We start from the raw sequence: 19,419 nt of genomic DNA, 5'->3' as shown, positions 1-19,419 counted from the left end.
TGGTCTGCTGCTGTTGCCCATCTGCTTCAAGGTTCAAATAGTGCAAAAAAAAAAAAAAAAAATTGCTGCTGACTGGTTATTTTCTCTTATTTTCTGCACCATTCTCTATAAACCTTAGATGTTTGTGGGGAAATCCCAACAGATCAGCGGTTTCTGTACTGAGAACAGTTTTCAATACTCAGAACAACCTGTCTGGTAGCAAAAACCATGCAAAAGTTACTTATATTACGTTGCTTTGTTGACTCTCAATATAATGCTTGGTTTATACTTCAGCAAGTTGTGATTGCCTGATTAGATATTTGGGTTAACGGGCAGTTGAAAAGGTGTACCTACTAAAGGGGCAAATGAGTGTATATGAGCAGCTAGTTTTTTGGGGGGAGGGGGGGAGGTTGTTTTGTTTTGTTTCTCTTTTTTTCCAGTCAAAAACAAAAAAATTTCCAACTAAATATTTATACACAGCCTGTTCCTAATGCTGGTTTGCACTGCACTGGATTCATTATACGAAGCTCGCCTCCTTGTTAATTGACTCACTAATGTAATAATTTAAAGAAACTTTTCATAGTTTTTCTTCCTCTTCCTGAACAATGAAGATTTTGGTGCTTTTATATTGTTTAGGAACATCCGCCGGATGTACCCGGACTTTTGTTTTGGAAAGCCGCTGCCAAGCGGTCGCCATTATTCTTCCTGGCTTGACGCTCAAGCTAAAGACGGTTTATTACTTTAAAAACGTTACATTTCGAGATAAACTGTTACAGTCTGTCTGGTGCTGTCGGTTGACCGTCTCTTGAAGTGGTGACGCATCCTGAGCACAGTATGGAAAAACGCTCTCATACTACAAGTAAGTTGCTAAGCTAACGCTTGTAAGCTATCTGTCGCTATCCGCCACCGAGACAGGCGGTGAGAAAAGAAGATGCAACGCCATCCATCTGTTGCAGTAAGCAGACACTTTCCTCTAAACCTATAGCCACCCTAAATGCAGTTGCATCTCTCAGGATATTTTTGAGCGCTGTTTGACAGGTAGTTACATGGCTAACTAGCTCAGGAGGCTAAAGCTTTTAAATTAAAACATCCATCCTCCGGATGCACTCGTTTGTCTTTGTATATTTTCGTTTACGCTATCTCCCACGAATAACGGTAAGATGAGCCCAACATCTACTTGAAGTTTGAATCCAGCTCTGCAGAAAATTGGCGCTCATTCTCTACACCATTGCACACGCACACGCAGGCGTGCACTTTTTCAGACCTTCTGCGGCTCCTCTGCAGCCTTCAAAAGCATCCCGCTTGCGCTACAGCGCCCCCTACAGGCAGCAATGGCACAACCCCACAAATGGCACAACCTCTGAAGTTTTTCTATGACCAAAACTCACCAATTTGCTATCACTGACACAGGGCGGATTTGTGCTAAGTTTGTGGGTGTGGATGCCTGAGATTTGATTTTTTTTTTTTAATATTGGCCTCATAACAGCACAGTAAGAGCCACATTGTGCAACGTAATGTTTTCAAACTCGTTTTCAGGTGCCCTTCCCTTGGCCTCCCTTCGCCTTATGGCATCTCCTCTGCAGCTGACGTATTCGTACATCTGGCAGGTTGTACGGCAGAAAAACGTTAGGCAGTATGGGAAAGTGGAGGAGTTTGTGACCATGGTGGTACAGACTGTTCCTGACCTCATGAGTTTCAAACAGACTGCCCAGCTGATCTTGGGGCTGAGAGCAAGGGTGAGCTGTTTGTGTGTCTGCATCAAATGCTAGTTGATGATTATGAAGCTGAGAGTAATCCATAAATTGTATGAGTCTAGATTAGTGATTTTTTTTTTTTTTTTTTTTTCTCCACATGCCTCCTTTACACTACAGTTGGTGGTGGTGGCGGGGGGCAGTTAATACAATCTGTATGGTGACTAATGTGCTCTTGTGCTGCAGATCATTTTGGATTTGCTTCGTAAAGACGGTCCACCAGATTCTAAGGCAATACAGAGTCTTATAAATAAATTAAAGGTCTCCACATTATCAGGGGTAGGTGTGAAAAAAATATTCTGCTTGAAAGTTTCATTTGCAATTTTTTTTTTTAATGCATGGATTAAATCTGAGTTTAAGTGTTTCCTCTGCTGCAGAAGGATGCAGAAGTGGAGAAATCGCAAACAAATTTCATGGTACTAGTCCAGAATCTGCTTAAAAACCCTACTGAGAGGAAGCGCTTCTTCAAGGTAAACATATGCTAATGTGGTATTATACAGGCACTGGTTGTAACCCCTGTATTTCCTCTTTTGTTGTCAGTATAGTGTTTAGAGATATGCCATTTACTGTTTACAACATGGTTGAACTTTTTTTTTTTTTCCCTCAATAGGAAGTGTTCCCTGTTCAGTATGGCACGAAGTTTGACACAGCGCTGCAGACTCTGATTGCAGGCTTAGTGTGCAAGCTGGAGCAACTTCTTCCTATGCCCAATTTGTCCCAGGTACGCCTTTGTGATACATTTATGACATTTATCCCAGGGTTCTCACAGCAGGGTGGGCTACTGTTTTGAGATCAGACATGTATTTTCTCAGGATCTAAATTCAGTTGCAAAACATGCTGTTGCAGACATTCAGAGTGTTTATCCGGTGCCGTAATTGGCCACAACTAAAGCAGAATGTAATTCTTATTCATCTTAACACTCATTAAAGTGTCCAGACACGCTGGGGTGTCTGCTGTACGTCTCTACGCCATGCTATAATGGAGCACCCAATTATTTTTATCATAAATGTAGGTCAGAGTTAGAAAATTAATTGTCTGTCTGTTTGACACTGATAACAGAAATTTTAAAGTCTCTATTTAAAGGTTTTTATTTGTCTAATGTGAAAATGTAGACACATGTGATTTAGTCTGAGAATTAAAGTGTAGTGTCACGTTTAACACATTCACTGCATACACAAAAGCTCCCCCAGTTTAAGACTCTTAGGAGACTCAAATCCCTGGAAGGGCTGTGTCAAAAAGGGCATCCGGTATAAAAATCTGTGCCAAATCAAATATGTGCATCCATCCACTGTGCCGAGTCTTTTCTTATAAGGAAGCAACTGAAAGAAGCATTAATTAATTTTAATGCCTGAACTTCAGCTTGGTGCCATGATTTCAACGGAGCCCAGTGTTCTTGAGGCATGTGGAGGCTTTATCCCTGATCCAGTGGATCTGAAGACACTCCTTCTACACCAGCAGGCCAAAGGACTCCTTGGTGTTAAAGGTATACTTTAGGCTGTGTAAAGATTGAATTTTTTATTTTTTTTATTCCTTTCTTATCAAAATATAACAACAGATATATGGGTGTCTAAGCTTGTTGGCATTATAACTCGTTCAGTTCAATTTAAAAAATGTGCACTTCTTTTTGTGCAGCCACTATCTCGTCTTCAGTGGGCGACTGTGTTCTCTCTTCACTTGCCTTCCGGCCCAAACCTGTTGATCCACCACCAGAATCTCCAAAAACAGTAGAGGTCACACCTAAAGAAACAAACCAAACTTCGGTCAGTGACACCGAAGACGTGGCTGTAATTTCAGATGACCCTGACAGCCCAGCAGTCAACATTTACAGTCCTCCGCTCAGGGGGCGGTATGATTTTAAAACACTTTATAGCTCTGCATCAAAGGAAAGGAGTGTCACACCAGCAGCTCAAAAGGAGAATTTGGTGCAGAAAGAGAGTTCTGCACAAGAACAGCCTGCTCCAACTCCGCAGAGCAAAGAGAATAATGCACCCCAACCGCCACCATCAGAAGCAGAGAAACCAGCACCACAGCCACTGCCTTTGAAATCAATCCCTTTCAGGGTAGTTACGGTGCCGTGCAAAACTGCTCCCACTTTACCAAATGCAGATGGTGCGGGAACAAAAGATGGCCAGAAGCCCCAGACTCAGCGTGTCACTTTGCATCAGTGGGTGTCACAGATAGCCTCCAACTCTCTGTCACTCCCTGCCCTGCCACCTCTTCCTCCACCCAGGCTGAGTGCTGGAGATGACGCAAGGCCAAGCATAAGAAGAAAAAAGCAATTTAGGCCTCTGGGCGACAGGTTTACTTGCAGTGTGTGTGATAAGAGCTTCCCCTATCAGTCCAAGCTGATGGACCACGAACGAATTCATACAGGAGAGAAGCCTTTCCTCTGCTCAGCATGCAACAAAAGTTTCCGAACACAGGCTTTCCTCAACAACCACCTCAAGACCCACAACGCATCTCGTCCTTACGCCTGTGGGCAGTGCGGGAAGTGTTTCACAAAACTCCAGAGCCTGACGAAGCACATTCTCGCCCACAGTGGGCAAAAGCCGTTTTTTTGTAACATCTGCAACAAGGGTTTCACGCAGTCCACTTACTTCAAAAGACACATGGAGTGCCACACAAGCCAGATGACGTTTCCTTGCAAACACTGCAATAAAGTTTTTCCTACGGCTTTCAAGCTGTCGAACCACGAGCGCTGGCACACCAGAGATCGCCCTCACATGTGTGAGCGCTGCGGGAAGAGATTCCTCGTCCCCAGCCTGCTGAAGAGACACATGGGCTACCACATTGGCGACCGCCAGTATCTCTGTTCCCAGTGTGGAAAGACCTTTGTCTATTTGTCTGACCTGAAGAGACACCAGCAGGACCATGTCCCCAAAGCAAAGATCCCATGTCCTGTCTGCCAAAAGAAGTTCTCCAGCAAGTACTGCCTGAGGGTTCACCTGAGAATCCACACCAGAGAAAGACCCTACCGGTGCACTATATGTGAAAAGACCTTCACTCAGGTTGGAAATCTAAAGGTCCACATCAGGCTGCACACCAATGAGCGGCCCTTCAGCTGCGATGTGTGCGGGAAGACTTACAAGCTGGCATCCCACCTGAACGTCCACAAAAGGACACATACGTGCAAGAAGCCCTGGACGTGCGACACATGCGGGAAGGGATTCTCTGTCCCCGGGCTTCTGAAGAAACACGAACAGCTGCACACAAGGGAAGCCAACCCTGATTTCTCCGGTAAGCGGAGGCACAGGGGTAAGCAAAAGAAGCTCTCCCTCAAGAGGAAGTTTGATGAGGAAGAGGAGGTCAGCGATGATTATTAACTGAAGAAACGCTGACATTTAAATAAGTGTTTTTAATGTTGAGGCACTGAGTCATTAAAGTGATGTTAGGAATCACTGACTCTACAGACCAGAGTTATAGCGTGCTATAATCAGTGCCTGACTAGCTGGAGCATCTTAATGAAGAATCATCCACTGTTTATGTTCTTAAAATAAGGCAATGAGACAAATTGACTTTAGGTGATGAAGTTAGCCAAAATGTCACATTATCTGGAAATTAAGGTAGCCAAGAGCATTTCTGATTGTGAATTAAAATGTTGTTAATCATTTTATGTAGAAAAAAAGTCATGTTCATTGATAAAAATGTTTTCCCAGCATCATGCTATTGAAGAGGCTATCTAAATATAGCAAACACTTAAGAGATGAGTATCATATAAACAAAAGTATTTCAGCGCATGTGACTGTAGATAAACTGCTGTGTAATAAAATGCTGTAGTGTTGCCACAAAACATTTTAACTTGTCCTATTCTTGTGGAAATTTTAGTAATTAAAACGACTTCCACCACATGCTTTTTTTTTTTTAATGAAACATGAACTGTAAGCCTTTCAAATAGTTTTAGTGATATAATTCATGTATTTGTGATTTAAAACTGATAGTTGTTTTGTGTGTGTGTGTGTTCACGTAATATCAAGAAACATAGACAACCTTTATTTCATCTGTGCACAACCATTTAACCTTATGCAAATATGTGATGAGGTTGTTCTGTGAATTCCATTTTTGTTTATGTAACCCCCAAAGAAATATACCTACTCTCAGTATTTTTTGTGATGTTTTTCAGTAAAATAAATATTTGTGTGACAAATATCTCTCACTGGTGTATTTTGTTAAATTTTAATTCACGACAACAATATGCCCACCATACTGCCTTCTGAGTGTCTTGAATTTAGATAGCTTTAGTATGTAAATAACATGCTTTAAAAAACCAAAATAACTATAATAAAGAAATATATGCCTCTGTTAGCGTATCTGAATATACAGGCAGCAGATTTATTATAGTTCTTACTAGTAGTGTTGAACTACTATACTAAGTATATATTATCTTTTTATTAGTTTCAGTATTGTTTTATATTCTTAGTGTAATATAGTTGGGGGGGGGGGGGGGTTTAAGAGATGCAGAATATGTTATTAAATGTAAGGGAAAATGGTAGAAGTATAACTAATGAGATTCCATATGCATAGAAGCAGTTTTAATATCCTAGTAACCATTATAGTAGTTTTATTTTTAAGGGCATTTTAAGGATTTCCTTTAAACAGCACTTCAAAATAATTGGCCAAGTATTCAAACAAGTATAAGAGTTACATTTTCTTTAAACAGTACTGTGCAAAAGGCTTGAGTACCCCTCATTGCTTCCAACAGGCTTTCTTGAGTTTTTTAAAGTGACTTTCAAAGTTTGGATATTGGCTGCATTTTCAGTCATTTTCCACCATTCTCTGACCTGACCATGTCTGACCATTGTCAAATGAGTTCTTCCATTAAGCCACTTCATCAATTCAAGTCATTCAAGCATCAAAATGCACCTAATTCAAGAGATGAACCAGTGTTGTATCTACACGTAACAGACACGTTAGCAAAGAAACAATTTTAAACTGAATTTTAGACACTCTAGCAGACTGTTACACAAACAAAACTTGTTCACCAAAACTGTGATTCCAATAGAGGTAATAACCAAACGCTTGGGATGTGTAAGCCTAAAGAACTATTCCTGAAGACTTCTTCAAGAAATTACAAGGCTTGCCTATGAGCGTTCAGACTGTGTCTGAAGTCTTTTTTTTTCTTTTTTAAAAATTATTATTAAATAACCAAGTATGTTTGCATATGTTGCAATAAATTGCTGCAACTGTTTCCCATTCACCTAGTAAAATGTAAAGAAATGCCACTCCTTTTTTAGTTTTCTGTTTTCTTTTATCCTGAGACAAATGTTTTTATGTGTATGTTAAAATGTTTTAAACCTAGTTTTATGTGACTGTATAGTAAGCCTTCTATTAAAGACAGTGGTCCAGGAACAGCTAGCTCGCTTTCTTGTAACCATTTGTACGACAGCACTGTAAAACCGCTTACAGGTGTTGTGCCAAAAAGTGATCGCCTGCCAAAAACTGATTTCCAATGTTTGCGTGTATTTTTTATGTGTAATATCTATGTTGGTAAATAGACTTCGGTGAACAGCGTTTACAAAGGGGCTATATATGGAATTAAAAAATTATCTGTTTTTTCAAGTATCTTTACAACTCTGTTATTGTACTTGTATTATAACCAATCCGGTCCTTTATCCCCACTTTAAATATTTTTACAGAACTATTGTAATATTTGAGCCATTTCTGCTGTCCAACTACTTCTTACAAAAGACATTTTTAATGTTAATTAGACTTTTTTTTAACGGCATAAATAAAGGTTATATAAAAGTCACTGCCAAAGACTGATTGCGGCTTCTACCTTGTTACACTAATGTTGTTTGTAGCTCAATATGACTTTATGTCATCCATGAGGGATGCATTTGACATATGTTTCACATATTATAGCCCAACAAGTTACTTATAGCAATTTAAATACGAGCAATCAGTTTTTGGCAAATACCGGAAATCAGTTTTTGGCAGACAATCACTTTTTGGCACAACACCGGCTTTATATCGCCGGAACCATGACTACAGAAACCGTCGGATTTTAAGTGTGCCATTTCCAACCAAATCGTAAAAATGATGCCACTTCCACTTCATGGAAACACCCTGTCGCGGTGCCGTCCAGTGCCGTCCAGTGTTGCCAACTCCTCAGTAAGCAAAATCACTATTGGCTGTCCTAAAAGTCGGTAGAACTCGCTAAGTGACGTCATCGTCATCTAATTAGCATAATTGGTCATGCTTATATAATTGGTCATGCTAATATAATTGTAACCTACGCTGTTGGAGAGAGAAATAACATCGTTAAAGAGACATAAAGTCAGTAAAAAAAAAAAGGAACTACAAATTAAATTTCTTTTAGCAATTATTGGGTTTTTTTTAATGTAACAATTCCAACCCTGCTCCTTTTCCGGGCTTGGACCGGCAAAAGTGACCCGAAATAGGCACTCTGGTGGAGTTACTTTGTGTGTGTTTATAAGTAGTTTTAAACCTTGTGGTCCACAAAACAACATAACAGTAAAAGAAGAACTGACTGTGTTACAGTCAGTGCGGGAGCAGGGGCTTCGCTCATGCGCGAGTCATTTGCAGGTTGGACGCATAGGTGTGAACATCTCCTGCCCTGATAGCAGCTGGGGGAGGACTATCCTCGGCCTGTGAGCGCTTTGGCACGGGCGAGGTGCACCCGCTGCTTATTGAAAGTAAGCGATACGCGCTTTCACGCCAAAAAGTCGTCATAAATAAGTCTCCAATAACACCAGAAAAAGTCGCCAGATTTGTCGCTAGTCGCTTTTTAGAAAAAAGTCGCTAAATATAGCGACAAAGTCGCTAAGTTGGCAACACTGGTCTCAGTTCAGTCCATAACTACGGGGCGGTTTCCGTCACCAATGTGGCACCTAACCGCGCATTTCCACTGGCCCAGGATGGCACGCCTCTGGTCCGCTATACGAGCCAAACCGTAATCAACCACTATCTCCGCCCTCAGCCGAGCCGTATCCAGGCAACGCTCTACTTTACTGGCTCCAATGAGGTGACGTCATTTAGGCGACAGGAGGAGGGAGCGCCATGTTGAAAAAAAAAAAGTGAAAACATTCCAGCTTCTCTTAGTTGCTCTGGATTTCTGAACTGCAAGGAAGGAGAGATCATGGAGCCGCTGGTGCACTGGTCTCATGAAGAGACCCGAGCGCTTATCGGTGTGTGGTCAGAGGAGAAAATCCAGCGTGACCTGGAGGAATCCTTCAGAAACGAGACCGTTTACAGGGAGATGTCAGGCAGGTTGGCTGCTCTGGGAATAAGCCGCTCTGCTAAACAGTGCAGAGCCAAGATAAAGAAACTTAAACAAGAATACAGAAACACGAGGAGACACGGTGAAAGGAGTGAGGCAGTCACAAAGACCTTCAGGTGGTATGATGCTATGGACACTATCATGGGTGACAAGAGTGCCCAGACACAGAGCAGAGAGCGGCCGTCTTCTGTGGTACTGGAAGTCATGGTTCCTGATGTGGAAGCAAGTAAGTTGGAGAGAAATAAATTAAATACAGATGCAAAGTACAGCAAATACTAACAGCAGTTAGATTTTATAAGGATTCTTGCTTTTCTTCTCTATTTTACTGTCTGTTTAGTTTGTTTTTGTATGTTATATTGTATTTTAGTTTACTGAGCTGTTGAACTTGATGCAAGCTGCACTGGCTGCTTTTTCACTTATTTTGAATCCAGACCTGACCATTTTCAGAGGAAAAGTTTTTTTCTTCATTTAATTTCCAAAAGAAGGCTTGTGTTGCGGAATAAAGATGATCATATCAAATATTGACTTTCAAGCACCTTAGAACTGTACAAACTCTGTTATGCCTTATATGGGGTGGCTGTAGCCCACGAGGAAGAGCTACTAATCTACTATTTCTAATCATCAATCCTCAGTCTGCATGCCAAATGTCTTTGGAGTAACCCCAAGTTGCTCTCCAATGCATCCATCGGACTATGAATGTGCGTAAACTTACATAGAAAAACAAAGAAATTGAGGGTGGCTCAAGACTTTTGGACAGTACTGAATAACACATTAACTTCCCAGCTTTGCCAATTTTAATTAGTTATTTGTCTCTTTAAGGTCCACCCGATGTAACAGACACTCCAGAAAGCTGTACGACATCCACCCATTCATTTCAACTCACTCTGCCCAGACCAGAAGCTTGTCCTGCAGGGACCCCACAAGTATCTTCTTTCTATTCTGTTCAGCTTCATGAATTTGATGGTCCTTCTACAAGCAATCCAGTCACCTCCACTGCTGTACAAACATCAAACAAAGGCAAGTAGTTATCAAACTAAACATATTTACAAGTAAGGCTGCTTTACGGCTTGAATAAATAATTTTCTGTTACTTTCACAGACACCCCCTTGTGTTGTTGGTCGAGTAAAGAGGTCCAAGCATTGCTGACGCTTTGGGCAAACCCCGAGGTTCAACAGGAGCTTCTTCTCAACGTGAGAAATAATAAAGTTTACACTTGCCTCAGTTCCAAACTGGCATTGCTCGGTTTTAACAAAGCACCAAAGAAATGCAGGGAGAAGATCAAAAAGCTAAAGCAGGAGTACAAGAGGATCAAGAACGGCCAATACAGGGGTGGAAGCAGCAGTGTGTGGTTTGCCATTATGGATGAAGTCCTCAGTTCCCAGGCTCTCACAGCAAAGCGTTCACAGACAGTGCAGAATTCCTCTACAGTGCACTCCCTAGCTGTACAGGCCGTTGCCCTGGATGTGGATACAGATGGTAAGTTGGAAATAAACTACTATGAAATAACTCCTACCATTAAGAGTAGTTATTGACCTAACAGTGTCCTCATAACTGTGGTTTTGACAAGTTATCTCAGTCTCTTCAGCACACATCAAATTGATTACTTTTAATTCTATAATAAATAATATTTTTGTGTTTCTTAGGTAAACATAAGTCATAATTCATGCACTTTTTTTATTCTTAAATTTCTGTGCATTTTCAGATGAAACGCTGTGGTTGCCTGATGAAGTCCAAGTGCTGGTGACACTTTGGGCACAACCAAACATTCAGAAACAGCTTCTCACTGCAGCGAGCGATCAGGTTTTCATGTACCTCAGCAGTGAGCTATCACTGGTGGGGTTTAATAAGACACCACGTCAGTGCAGCGTCAAAGTGAATGAGCTTAAAGAGGAGTACAAAAAAATTAAGCACACGGAGCCATATGGAGTTGTTAAAGGCGACTGGTTTGCTATTTTGGATAGTGTTTTTGATGCTGATGGAGCGACTTTGAAAGAGGTGAATTCATGCGCTGTGCAGAAAAAGCCTAAATCACCACAACATGAGCACGTGGATGGTAAGTTGTTTAAAACTTAATAATAAATGGTTTTGTGCAGAAAAAAATTTGGTGATCTGTTGCTATATTCTTTTTTTTTTTATTATTCCAGCAGATAAATTGCGGGCTGTTTGGACACCAGACGAAGTCAGAGTTCTGCTCAGTCGATGGGCAGAGGAAAGCATCCAGGAGCAGCTTCTATCAAATCCGAGAAACGAGAGAGCCTTCGCTCAGCTGAGCTCTGAGCTCGCCACTCAGGGTTTTGATAAGACCACGAGTCAATGCAGGTCAAAAATAGCACTCCTGACACAAAAGTACAGAAGGATCAAGGCACAGGAAGACCCGGAAAAGCAAAAAAGCAGATGGTTTGCCATCATGGATAAAGTCCTCAGTCGCAGCAAGACAGAGACTGAAACTAAACCAGTCAGAGATTCACAGCGTGCATCTCTGCAGACATCACAGCAGAGCCTACCTGACACAGCGGAGGGTAAAATGAGCTCCTGTTTATTCACTTTACAGTGGCAGCTGCAGTAAACATGATGGGATGTGGGTCTCTGTGTGGAAGGGATTATCGCAGCCAAGATGACTGAATTTGCTGTAGCTGAGTGAGTTACAGTACGATCAAATAATTGTGTTATTTTTACAATTAACTGTTTACGGATTAAATGACCTTCCACAACTGAAGACACCTCTTAAGCAAGATCAGCTCCACCTAAACTATGCAGGATTCATGAATAGAAACTCAACGCTGCATTCCTGCAAAGCATTCACCCTGTGAATTCCAAACAACCTTGTTGTAACACGGTAATAATTAAAAACAAGCCAGGGAGCAAATCTCAAAGCTTTCATACACATCAACTAACCTTTTCTCAATCCACTAACGCCGCTTTCACTTCCTGCAATTTAAAACATGCTCTTTTTAGACTTTACAGACACAAAATAATAGCTTGATAATTAAATATGCCAATTTCGTTAGCTTGTTAATTTAGATTTTTCAGTCTTTCTTATTCTCTCTGCAGGTTGCCGTTTGTCCGTCTCCTCGTTGTGCCTCCTGGTTCCAACTCTGCGACTGATGTGCGCCTTTGCCTGGCACGTGGTTCAGTGTTGTAATGTGGCGCAGTACAGAAAGGTGGAGGAGCTGGTGAAGTTAGTGACGGAGGTGGCTCCAGAGCTGCTGACAACCAGAGAGAGAGTGCAACTCCTACTCAGATTGAGAGCCAGGGTGAGAGACCCACATTAGAGTATATTTTATGAATATTCAACAACAAACTAAGGGAAAAATACTTTACTAGTGTAGATCATTAATTAGCATTTGAAAATGTCTCTTTCAGCTTGTGCTGGAGTTGTGTCTCAGCGAGAACACGACTGACCTGCTGAATATCCAGCCCCACCTGAATGTCATCCGAGACCTAACCTTAAGCTGTGAACAGGAGGTAGGTTTCTCAGGTACAGTTTCACTCTGTATACATTTTATGTTCTTTCAGACTTTTAAAAATGTCTTTACCAAAGAATTTAGCACAAATGATGAAATTAGGTTGGCCTTCAGCTCTTTGCTGAAAGCCTTGAGCTTTTAGTAACTTTGAGCAACATGTTTTTTAAATCAAAAACGATCATGTTTCTCAACTTAGTGAAATATGAAAATAAGCAACCAACAAAGAAGTAGTCGCATTAGTTATTTCAATTTCCCATTTTGCAAACACAGTGGTCATTAAATGGATGCCCCGTTGTTATCAAATGGAAAATTAACATGTGTATAACATGCATTCATTCAGTCTTTGCACCCCTATTTTGCACCTTTGCTCTTTGCCTGCTCATTAGTCCCAACATGCAAAATCATTTGAAGCGTTGCTGTTAGAGCAAGAAGGTCTGAGGTCAACAACCGACTCTTCACAGCTCAAATTAAGTAACATTCCTTCCTTAACCCCCTTGAACATTTAAAAATTAGGGCTAGTCTATACTCCGCCTGAGACACTGAACACGCCTTTCCCATTTAAGCTCAGCGTTGGTCCCATGTTTGTTCTTCATAACTGAGCTTCTTTGATTTTTTTCCCTGCTTTTTTCATAGCATATTTATTACTGATGTTTCACTGAGCTTTTGAGCTTTGAATAAACTCTTTTGATGTTTGTTTGTTTTTTAAAATCCTAGTTTACTTTCACATATTCAAATTGAAAACTCTGTTTATTTAATATTTCTGTACAAATTAAAAGTAGCCTCCAAATGTTTAATCCTGAGACTGTGGGCTGTGTCCTTCAGCTATAATACACATTGACCAGATCTCAGCACATTTCTCACACTCTATTATCAATTATCAAATGATTAAAAACATGTTTGTTTTTTTTAAGTTTAAAGAACCCAGCATATACATGTTAAACATGTTTGTCTTTGACACTGTTTGACAGGATGCTACCGAGCTGGAAAATTCAAAGTCCAACTTTGTGGAGGTTGTTCATGCCATACTGGAAGACCCAGAGGAGAGACAGAGGTTTTATAAGGTGAGACGCACGGTAACACAGTTATCATAATTGAAAAATATGTAATGAGTGAACTTTATTAGAGAAGAAAGAGCTCAACTATTTTTTCCATTTCAGTTTTTGCAACAAGTTCATGTTTCAGTTTGTTAGTTCAGTTCTTTCCACTTTACCATCTCAGACTTTCATGAAAAACATCCAGGACAAAGATACACGTCTTAATAGGAATTACACAAAAATTTTCAGTCCTTGCTATCATTATGGGAGAATTATGTTTTTTAACTAGAAAACTAGATTATCTTGATTAACTGGATTATCCAGACATTTTGCAAAATTCCTGTGAAGAAGTGTCTATCCACTGGACAAATCTGAGTTGGAGAGTTGTTTCAAATTTGGTAAAGTGAGATGAAATGACCGTTTTCCCGTTTGTTCTAGGAGGTCTTCTCCATATACTATGGCAAACAGTATGATGTCACATTGCAAACTTTGGTGTGGAAATTCATCTCCAGGCTGGATAATCTCTTACCAATCCCTGATATTAGACAGGTAAGGTTTAAATGTGTGGCCTTTCATATCAATACACACACACTGTAGTGCTCCATGACCTTAAGCAAACTACTGAATACAAATTGATCAGCGATGTGTCAGCATGCTTTATTCTGTTGATTGTGCACCGCATTCTCATGAAGTGTTTTGCAAACCTTTCACAGACTGCACAGTGGCTCAGCTCCGCTCCCTCTGTCACAGAAGAATGTGCACGGCTTATTCTGGAACCTGATCAGCTGAAGGCGCTACTGAACTTCCATCAGCAACAGTCAGGAAACGCAAACAAATGTGAATAGGTTACTACCGTGGTTAAAATATGATCAGCTGACTGGGCTTGCTAAACTGTTAATAAGTAAATAAGCTTCAAAATTAACTCAAGTTTTAAATTTTCGGCCTGGAAATAAAACTATTCAGAAGTTAAATCTATTGGAATACAACAAAACTTGTATTAGGAAGGCTGCACATCAGTATTTAATGTGTTTTTCTGTCTCTCGTAGGCTGTTCTCAAGCTGATGAGAATATGTTTTTGCCAAAGCTGTTGTTTAATCCCAAAGGAAACTTCCAGCATGTTTCAGCACAACTGGATGAGCTTTCAAGCAGCAAAGATGAAAAACAGTTTGATTACAGCGAGGCCGAAGAGCCAGCTGTGAAGGACTGTGGGAAAGAAATTAAAGGCCTAAAGTTAAAACATGAACAAAGCGATGGCATGGCATCTTCATACTGCTCAGGTATGCAAGCACTGACGCCTTTGAGAATAACTGTTTTCCATTGAATTTCCACATTCTTATGAGTCCTCATTATCTTCCCATTTTCAGATTTAAATTGTGCACCTTTGCAGCTGCAGACCTGCTCTCTGTGTCCCTACTCTGACAGCCATGTGTCAGGACTTCTCAGGCACATCAGAGAAGAGCATCTGATCCAGGAATCTAATCCCATCACAGATCCTGGGAAAGACTGCGTCTTTCAGAGAGTCAAAGATCAAACGTTCACTCCTAAGATGAGGAGGATAACGGACACTTGTGAGTATTGTGGTAAAGTCTTAAAGGATGTATCAGCCCTAACCAGCCACATTAAAACACACACTCTTCCATTCCACTGTGACAAGTGTGACAAGAAGTACTCCTCCAAGTGGTCGCTGACAGTGCACCGTCGGATTCACACAGGCGAGACTCCATATCTGTGTTCGTACTGTGGTCAAGGCTTTAGGTCTTCAAATATCCTTGCTCTGCACGTCCGTATACACACAGGAGACCGCCGATACAAATGTCCCATATGCGGAAAAACATCAATCCAGCATCTGTCGAGACACATGCGCATGCACCGAGGGGAAAAGAACTATCTGTGTACAGAGTGCGGGAAGGCTTTTCTGTCCTCTGGGGAGCTGAGGCTTCACATGAGATTTCACACAGGCGAGCGGCCATACACGTGCAAACACTGCGGGAAAGGCTTCATCGCAAAGTGCCTGCTGACCGTTCACACCCGCCAGCACACGGGGGAGAGTCCTTATAGGTGCTCGCTGTGTCCGAAGTCCTTCCGCACTTTGAGAGCACAGAAAAGACACCTGGTGATACACTCGAGCAAAAAGTCTTTCCAGTGTTTGAAGTGTGGTAAAATATTCCGGCAAGAGGAAACTTTCAAAACACATGCTGAGACTCACAAATGATTTAAAGGGGACCTATTATGCTACCACTTATTTTCTGTCCAAATTTTCAAGTTGTGAGGTCAGCGTTCAAACAGACAAAGAAGCCAAAACCTCAGGCTTTAGACTGCTATAAATGCTTGGCTTGCGCCAATGGGGTTTTTTACCTCTCTTGGATCTTTATGATGTCATTTAGAGCAAACCCACAAGGGGCAAACAGTCAGAGGAGCCAACAGAGAGCTAACAGTGACTAAACTAAGAGGCTGCACAGAGATATATAACGTATATTTTTAACTACAAGTCATTCAAAGCTGCTCTAACAGTATCTGTGATAAGATAAAAAAAAAAAAAATGGAGCTTAAAATGAGCATAATAGGTCTCCTTTAAAAAAAATGGCAGTGTAAAATATTTTAGTTTCAGCAGTTGAGTTTAAAAGTTCTCATTCACGAGTTTAAAAGTTCTCATTCACTTATTGTAACTCCACTATTGCTTAAAGAACCAGCTTAATTGCTGGAAACAATGTAACTCTGTGTTTCTTTCGGCTACTTCTGTAATACCGAGGGCACATTTTGTGTCTCCTCCTGGTCTCAAACTGGGGATCTGTTGGGTTTTAGGCAAATGTTTTTGAAAACTATGTAAAGCTAATATCCCATAAACAATCTGGTTAGCACACAGGTAACTTTAAAAGTTTGTGTGAGCTACAAACTGAAGTTATTTGTTAATGAATAAAAGCTGTTGCTACTTTGAGTAAAAATCAAATAACAAAAGTTTAAATGTCAATTGTATTTGGGTTCATAAGTGTATAGTTATCAGAAGGTAAGTTCAGTCAAATTATAAGAACAAAATCTCTAAATAGTCAACTATCTAAATATCTAATATCTAAATCAAGATTCTCCACAGATGTTCTTGATCTCTGGTTCAACGTCTGATCTGCTGCTTCTCTTTGTCTCATCAACACAATGTTTTCAAAGGAAAACAAGACACAAAGAAATTCACAATGCACAACCAAATGTCGTTCTGAAGCATTAATCTGTATAATAAAAACATTAATAAATTTTAGCAGTTTGAAAAATGTGAAACATATGTGACTCTTAGGTCTCCAAATGATTTATTTCAGGGGCCTATTTTCCACTTGTGCTTATTTCCTGCCATTGAATACAAGACGTCTGCATTGACGATCCAGAACAGATGAACGGAACTTGTCATAGCAAGGTCTGCTCCCATCAGTCCACACAGGATGACTGAAACCTTAACCACCACAACAATCCATTTTTTTTTATGCCTAAAATTTAGATTTATGGATGTTTATGGGTGACATTGGGAATAGATATAGAAGCTGTAGCAGCAATGCATATGAAGACTCTTGATTTGACACAACAGAGCTGCAACATTTTTCAATTTGTCCATTATGAAAAATTACCAAACCCCCAAACCATACCACAAAGCGCTCCTATGCAAATCAGTGACATGTAGAAGGGACAAAGATGCCGAAGGGCATTTGGCAAGATCATGCCAGATTTGCCCTCTTCGTATGAGCTGGGTGAACCATACGTGGTCTGGTTCCAATCTGAAAACATATATGATTAAAATAAATGTAATCTAATTTATTCAACACCATTTTCTGTGTTCTGTTTCTACACAATTAAAGAGTTCAAGACTGATTTCAACTGCTTACAGCTGTAACTGTTGACTAAGCTTGCTCAGGCTGACAGCGATGCTAAAGACAATGAGAAGAAAGAAATGAGTAGGTATTGGTAGATGCCGCCACTGCCCCAATGATGAGCGATGGGATGCCAAGAATGGACGTCGCCCGGATCAACAAGGTCTGTGTCAGGTGTCGAGGGACCAGGGCTTCATGTCAGTATCAAAGTCCAGGATGAGACAACGAACATCCACGAATACGTCAGGAAGATGGCCCCAACTGACCGTGTACTCAGTGAAACCCAAGAACCTTCATGGAAGCCCCTACACAGTATGTACCACCGGTAGATAGAGGAAGTGGCTGACACCCAAAAATCCTACCAATGGCTGGACAAAGCTGGACTGAAAGACACTAATCATGGCAGCACAGGAGCAAGCTGTCATATGCTCTCGTATCACAGTGCTGTCTGTCTGTTTTTACTCTCTCTATATCTTATATACTGCCTTATTTTCGACTAGAAATGCAGCCAACAAGATTTAATCTCAAAAACTAATTTTTAAGATTAATGGTTCATTTGCAAAATTCTGTTTTTGACCAGCAAGTCCCAAGTTAAGCTCAAACTCAATTTGTCAGTTTATTGTTTTATTGCGTACCTCTAAATATAATATAATTCCAAACTACTCCAAGGATTTAGAAACTTAAAAGACCAACTGCTAGAGTTTCCCGTGTTTCCCATTCCTGCTGAAAATAAGCAGCAGCTTCTCTAACAAAGATGTTACCTGGATGACAGCATATGTCATTCATTATTAATGGTGCCTTAATGGATGTGCTAATTGGCCTTGCCATGTGCAACTTCATACCATCACAAATGTGGTGAAGCATTCACACGAGACAGATTCGTCTCATCTTTTGCCAGTGGAATCTACAGTCGCAGCCATGAACTCCAAAAAGGATTTTATCAGGAGTTGAAAGAAATGATGTTTTCATGAAAAATATTGGAAGGAACTGTTTTGCTTACAGATTTATAAGACTGTTTATTTTTATTTACCTTTGTGGTCTTTAGAAGATGTTGAGCAGGGTGTGAAATTTGGTGTGAAATTGACACCTGACAGCACCTGGCACCTCCTACGCATTCTGCTTATTTCCAGAAACTGGGCTACACGACCATTACATAAAGACAGATACACAAATACATGTCATACTTAACATAACCATGGTAAGTGTAGTTGGTATGATCAATGTTGTTTATGCAAGACTTCCAGCCAAAAAGCAGCCTTATATGTTAATATTTCTTTATATAATTTCAAGTAGATGGGCGTTAAATGCAGTATAAATAATTAATAGGTACGCCTTTACTGCTTCCACAGGAATTAAGAGGGTAAGTAGCAGCCAGTGCTGTTAATTGATTAACTGATCACCAGGAGGTTTGAAACCACAAGTGTTGGCCACTTTAGGGGGGAGGGGGCACTCAGGTGTCTGTAAATGCAATGTCACAGTCTTCCCAGGTCTCCCATGCTGTGTCCCAATTCGGGGTATGCACGCTTGAAGTACGCATTTTAAGTGCTGTTACGTCACCGCCACGCGACGACGGCTGTCCCAATTCGAAGTGTACTTGAAATGCATACTCCAAATGCGCCGTCGATTTCCCCAAATATCAAGCGTGGTCCGGTGCACGCTTCGTGGTCCCATATATCCCACAATTCATAGCGCGGCGGTGGGTGTGGATAATTTTGCCGCAAAATACGGCAGAAGGGAGCGGCCGAAAAGTGAACTGTCAAAAGTAAGTACTGAATATGACGTCACTTATTCATGTGCGAATGTTTAATAACGAAGAACATTAAAACATTGCTGTTGGCCACATGTCGGCAAAGTTATGTGACACTAGTGATGTTTGTACTTTAAACCATTAACTTGGTTTTAAAGCCTCTACTTCTAAATATACATATAGTCGACCTTAATCTTACAGAGAATCTGATGATTTTATGGATAATTAAAGTCAGTCATATATCCACAAACACAACAAGCTGACAGTCTATGGAACGCCAGGACTGCCATAATGAATTAATTAAATACACCATTAAATAATTAATTAAATGTGTCAATAATTAATTAAAATGGGAAATA

The 19,419-nt window shown here is 40.6% G+C and overlaps 2 protein-coding genes across 5 annotated transcripts; both read left to right on the top strand.

Moving 5' to 3' along the window:
• Window positions 1-382: 382 nt before the first annotated feature.
• On the top strand, window positions 383-5,589 carry LOC146499605 (uncharacterized). Of its 3 annotated transcripts, none has more exons than XM_085137272.1 (7): window positions 383-838; window positions 1,516-1,715; window positions 1,917-2,009; window positions 2,111-2,200; window positions 2,341-2,451; window positions 3,090-3,213; window positions 3,363-5,589. In XM_085137272.1, exons 1-7 carry the CDS (start codon window positions 814-816, stop codon window positions 5,051-5,053), a joined length of 2,334 nt encoding a protein of 777 aa, XP_084993398.1. In that variant the 5' UTR covers window positions 383-813; the 3' UTR covers window positions 5,054-5,589. The 3 variants fall into 3 exon arrangements, with proteins under 3 accessions (XP_084993398.1, XP_084993397.1, XP_084993399.1); XM_085137271.1 differs by having other exon boundaries at window positions 384-838; window positions 2,108-2,200; XM_085137273.1 differs by having other exon boundaries at window positions 836-934; window positions 2,108-2,200.
• Window positions 5,590-8,087: 2,498 nt separating this feature from the next.
• LOC146499604 (uncharacterized) lies at window positions 8,088-18,734 on the top strand. Of its 2 annotated transcripts, none has more exons than XM_085137270.1 (12): window positions 8,088-9,193; window positions 9,787-9,984; window positions 10,066-10,443; window positions 10,670-11,020; window positions 11,115-11,486; window positions 12,019-12,221; window positions 12,331-12,432; window positions 13,400-13,492; window positions 13,904-14,014; window positions 14,179-14,302; window positions 14,512-14,742; window positions 14,830-18,734. In XM_085137270.1, the coding sequence occupies exons 1-12, from the start codon at window positions 8,827-8,829 to the stop codon at window positions 15,675-15,677; spliced, it is 3,378 nt and encodes a 1,125-aa protein (XP_084993396.1). In that variant the 5' UTR covers window positions 8,088-8,826; the 3' UTR covers window positions 15,678-18,734. The 2 variants fall into 2 exon arrangements, with proteins under 2 accessions (XP_084993396.1, XP_084993395.1); XM_085137269.1 differs by having other exon boundaries at window positions 8,089-9,193; window positions 11,112-11,486.
• Window positions 18,735-19,419: the final 685 nt, after the last annotated feature.

The sequence above is a fragment of the Neolamprologus multifasciatus genome, chromosome 17, assembly GCF_963576455.1.
Source record: "Neolamprologus multifasciatus chromosome 17, fNeoMul1.2, whole genome shotgun sequence".
Classification (NCBI taxonomy): Eukaryota; Metazoa; Chordata; class Actinopteri; order Cichliformes; family Cichlidae; genus Neolamprologus; species Neolamprologus multifasciatus.
The sequence above is the reverse complement of the archived record's forward strand: the minus strand, read 5'-3'. Positions and strand labels throughout refer to the sequence as shown.

Excerpts from the sequence above, each read along its gene's own strand:
- LOC146499605 (XM_085137271.1), top strand. The coding sequence starts at position 814 with ATGGAAAAACGCTCTCATACTACAA. Across the intron at positions 839-1,515 it reads AAAACGCTCTCATACTACAA|GTGCCCTTCCCTTGGCCTCC; the intron begins GTAAGTTGCTAA and ends ACTCGTTTTCAG. Across the intron at positions 2,010-2,107 it reads AGGTCTCCACATTATCAGGG|AAGGATGCAGAAGTGGAGAA; the intron begins GTAGGTGTGAAA and ends CCTCTGCTGCAG.
- LOC146499604 (XM_085137269.1), top strand. The coding sequence starts at position 8,827 with ATGGAGCCGCTGGTGCACTGGTCTCATGAAGAGACCCGAGCGCTTATC. Across the intron at positions 11,021-11,111 it reads ACAACATGAGCACGTGGATG|CAGATAAATTGCGGGCTGTT; the intron begins GTAAGTTGTTTA and ends TTATTATTCCAG. Across the intron at positions 11,487-12,018 it reads CCTACCTGACACAGCGGAGG|GTTGCCGTTTGTCCGTCTCC; the intron begins GTAAAATGAGCT and ends TTCTCTCTGCAG.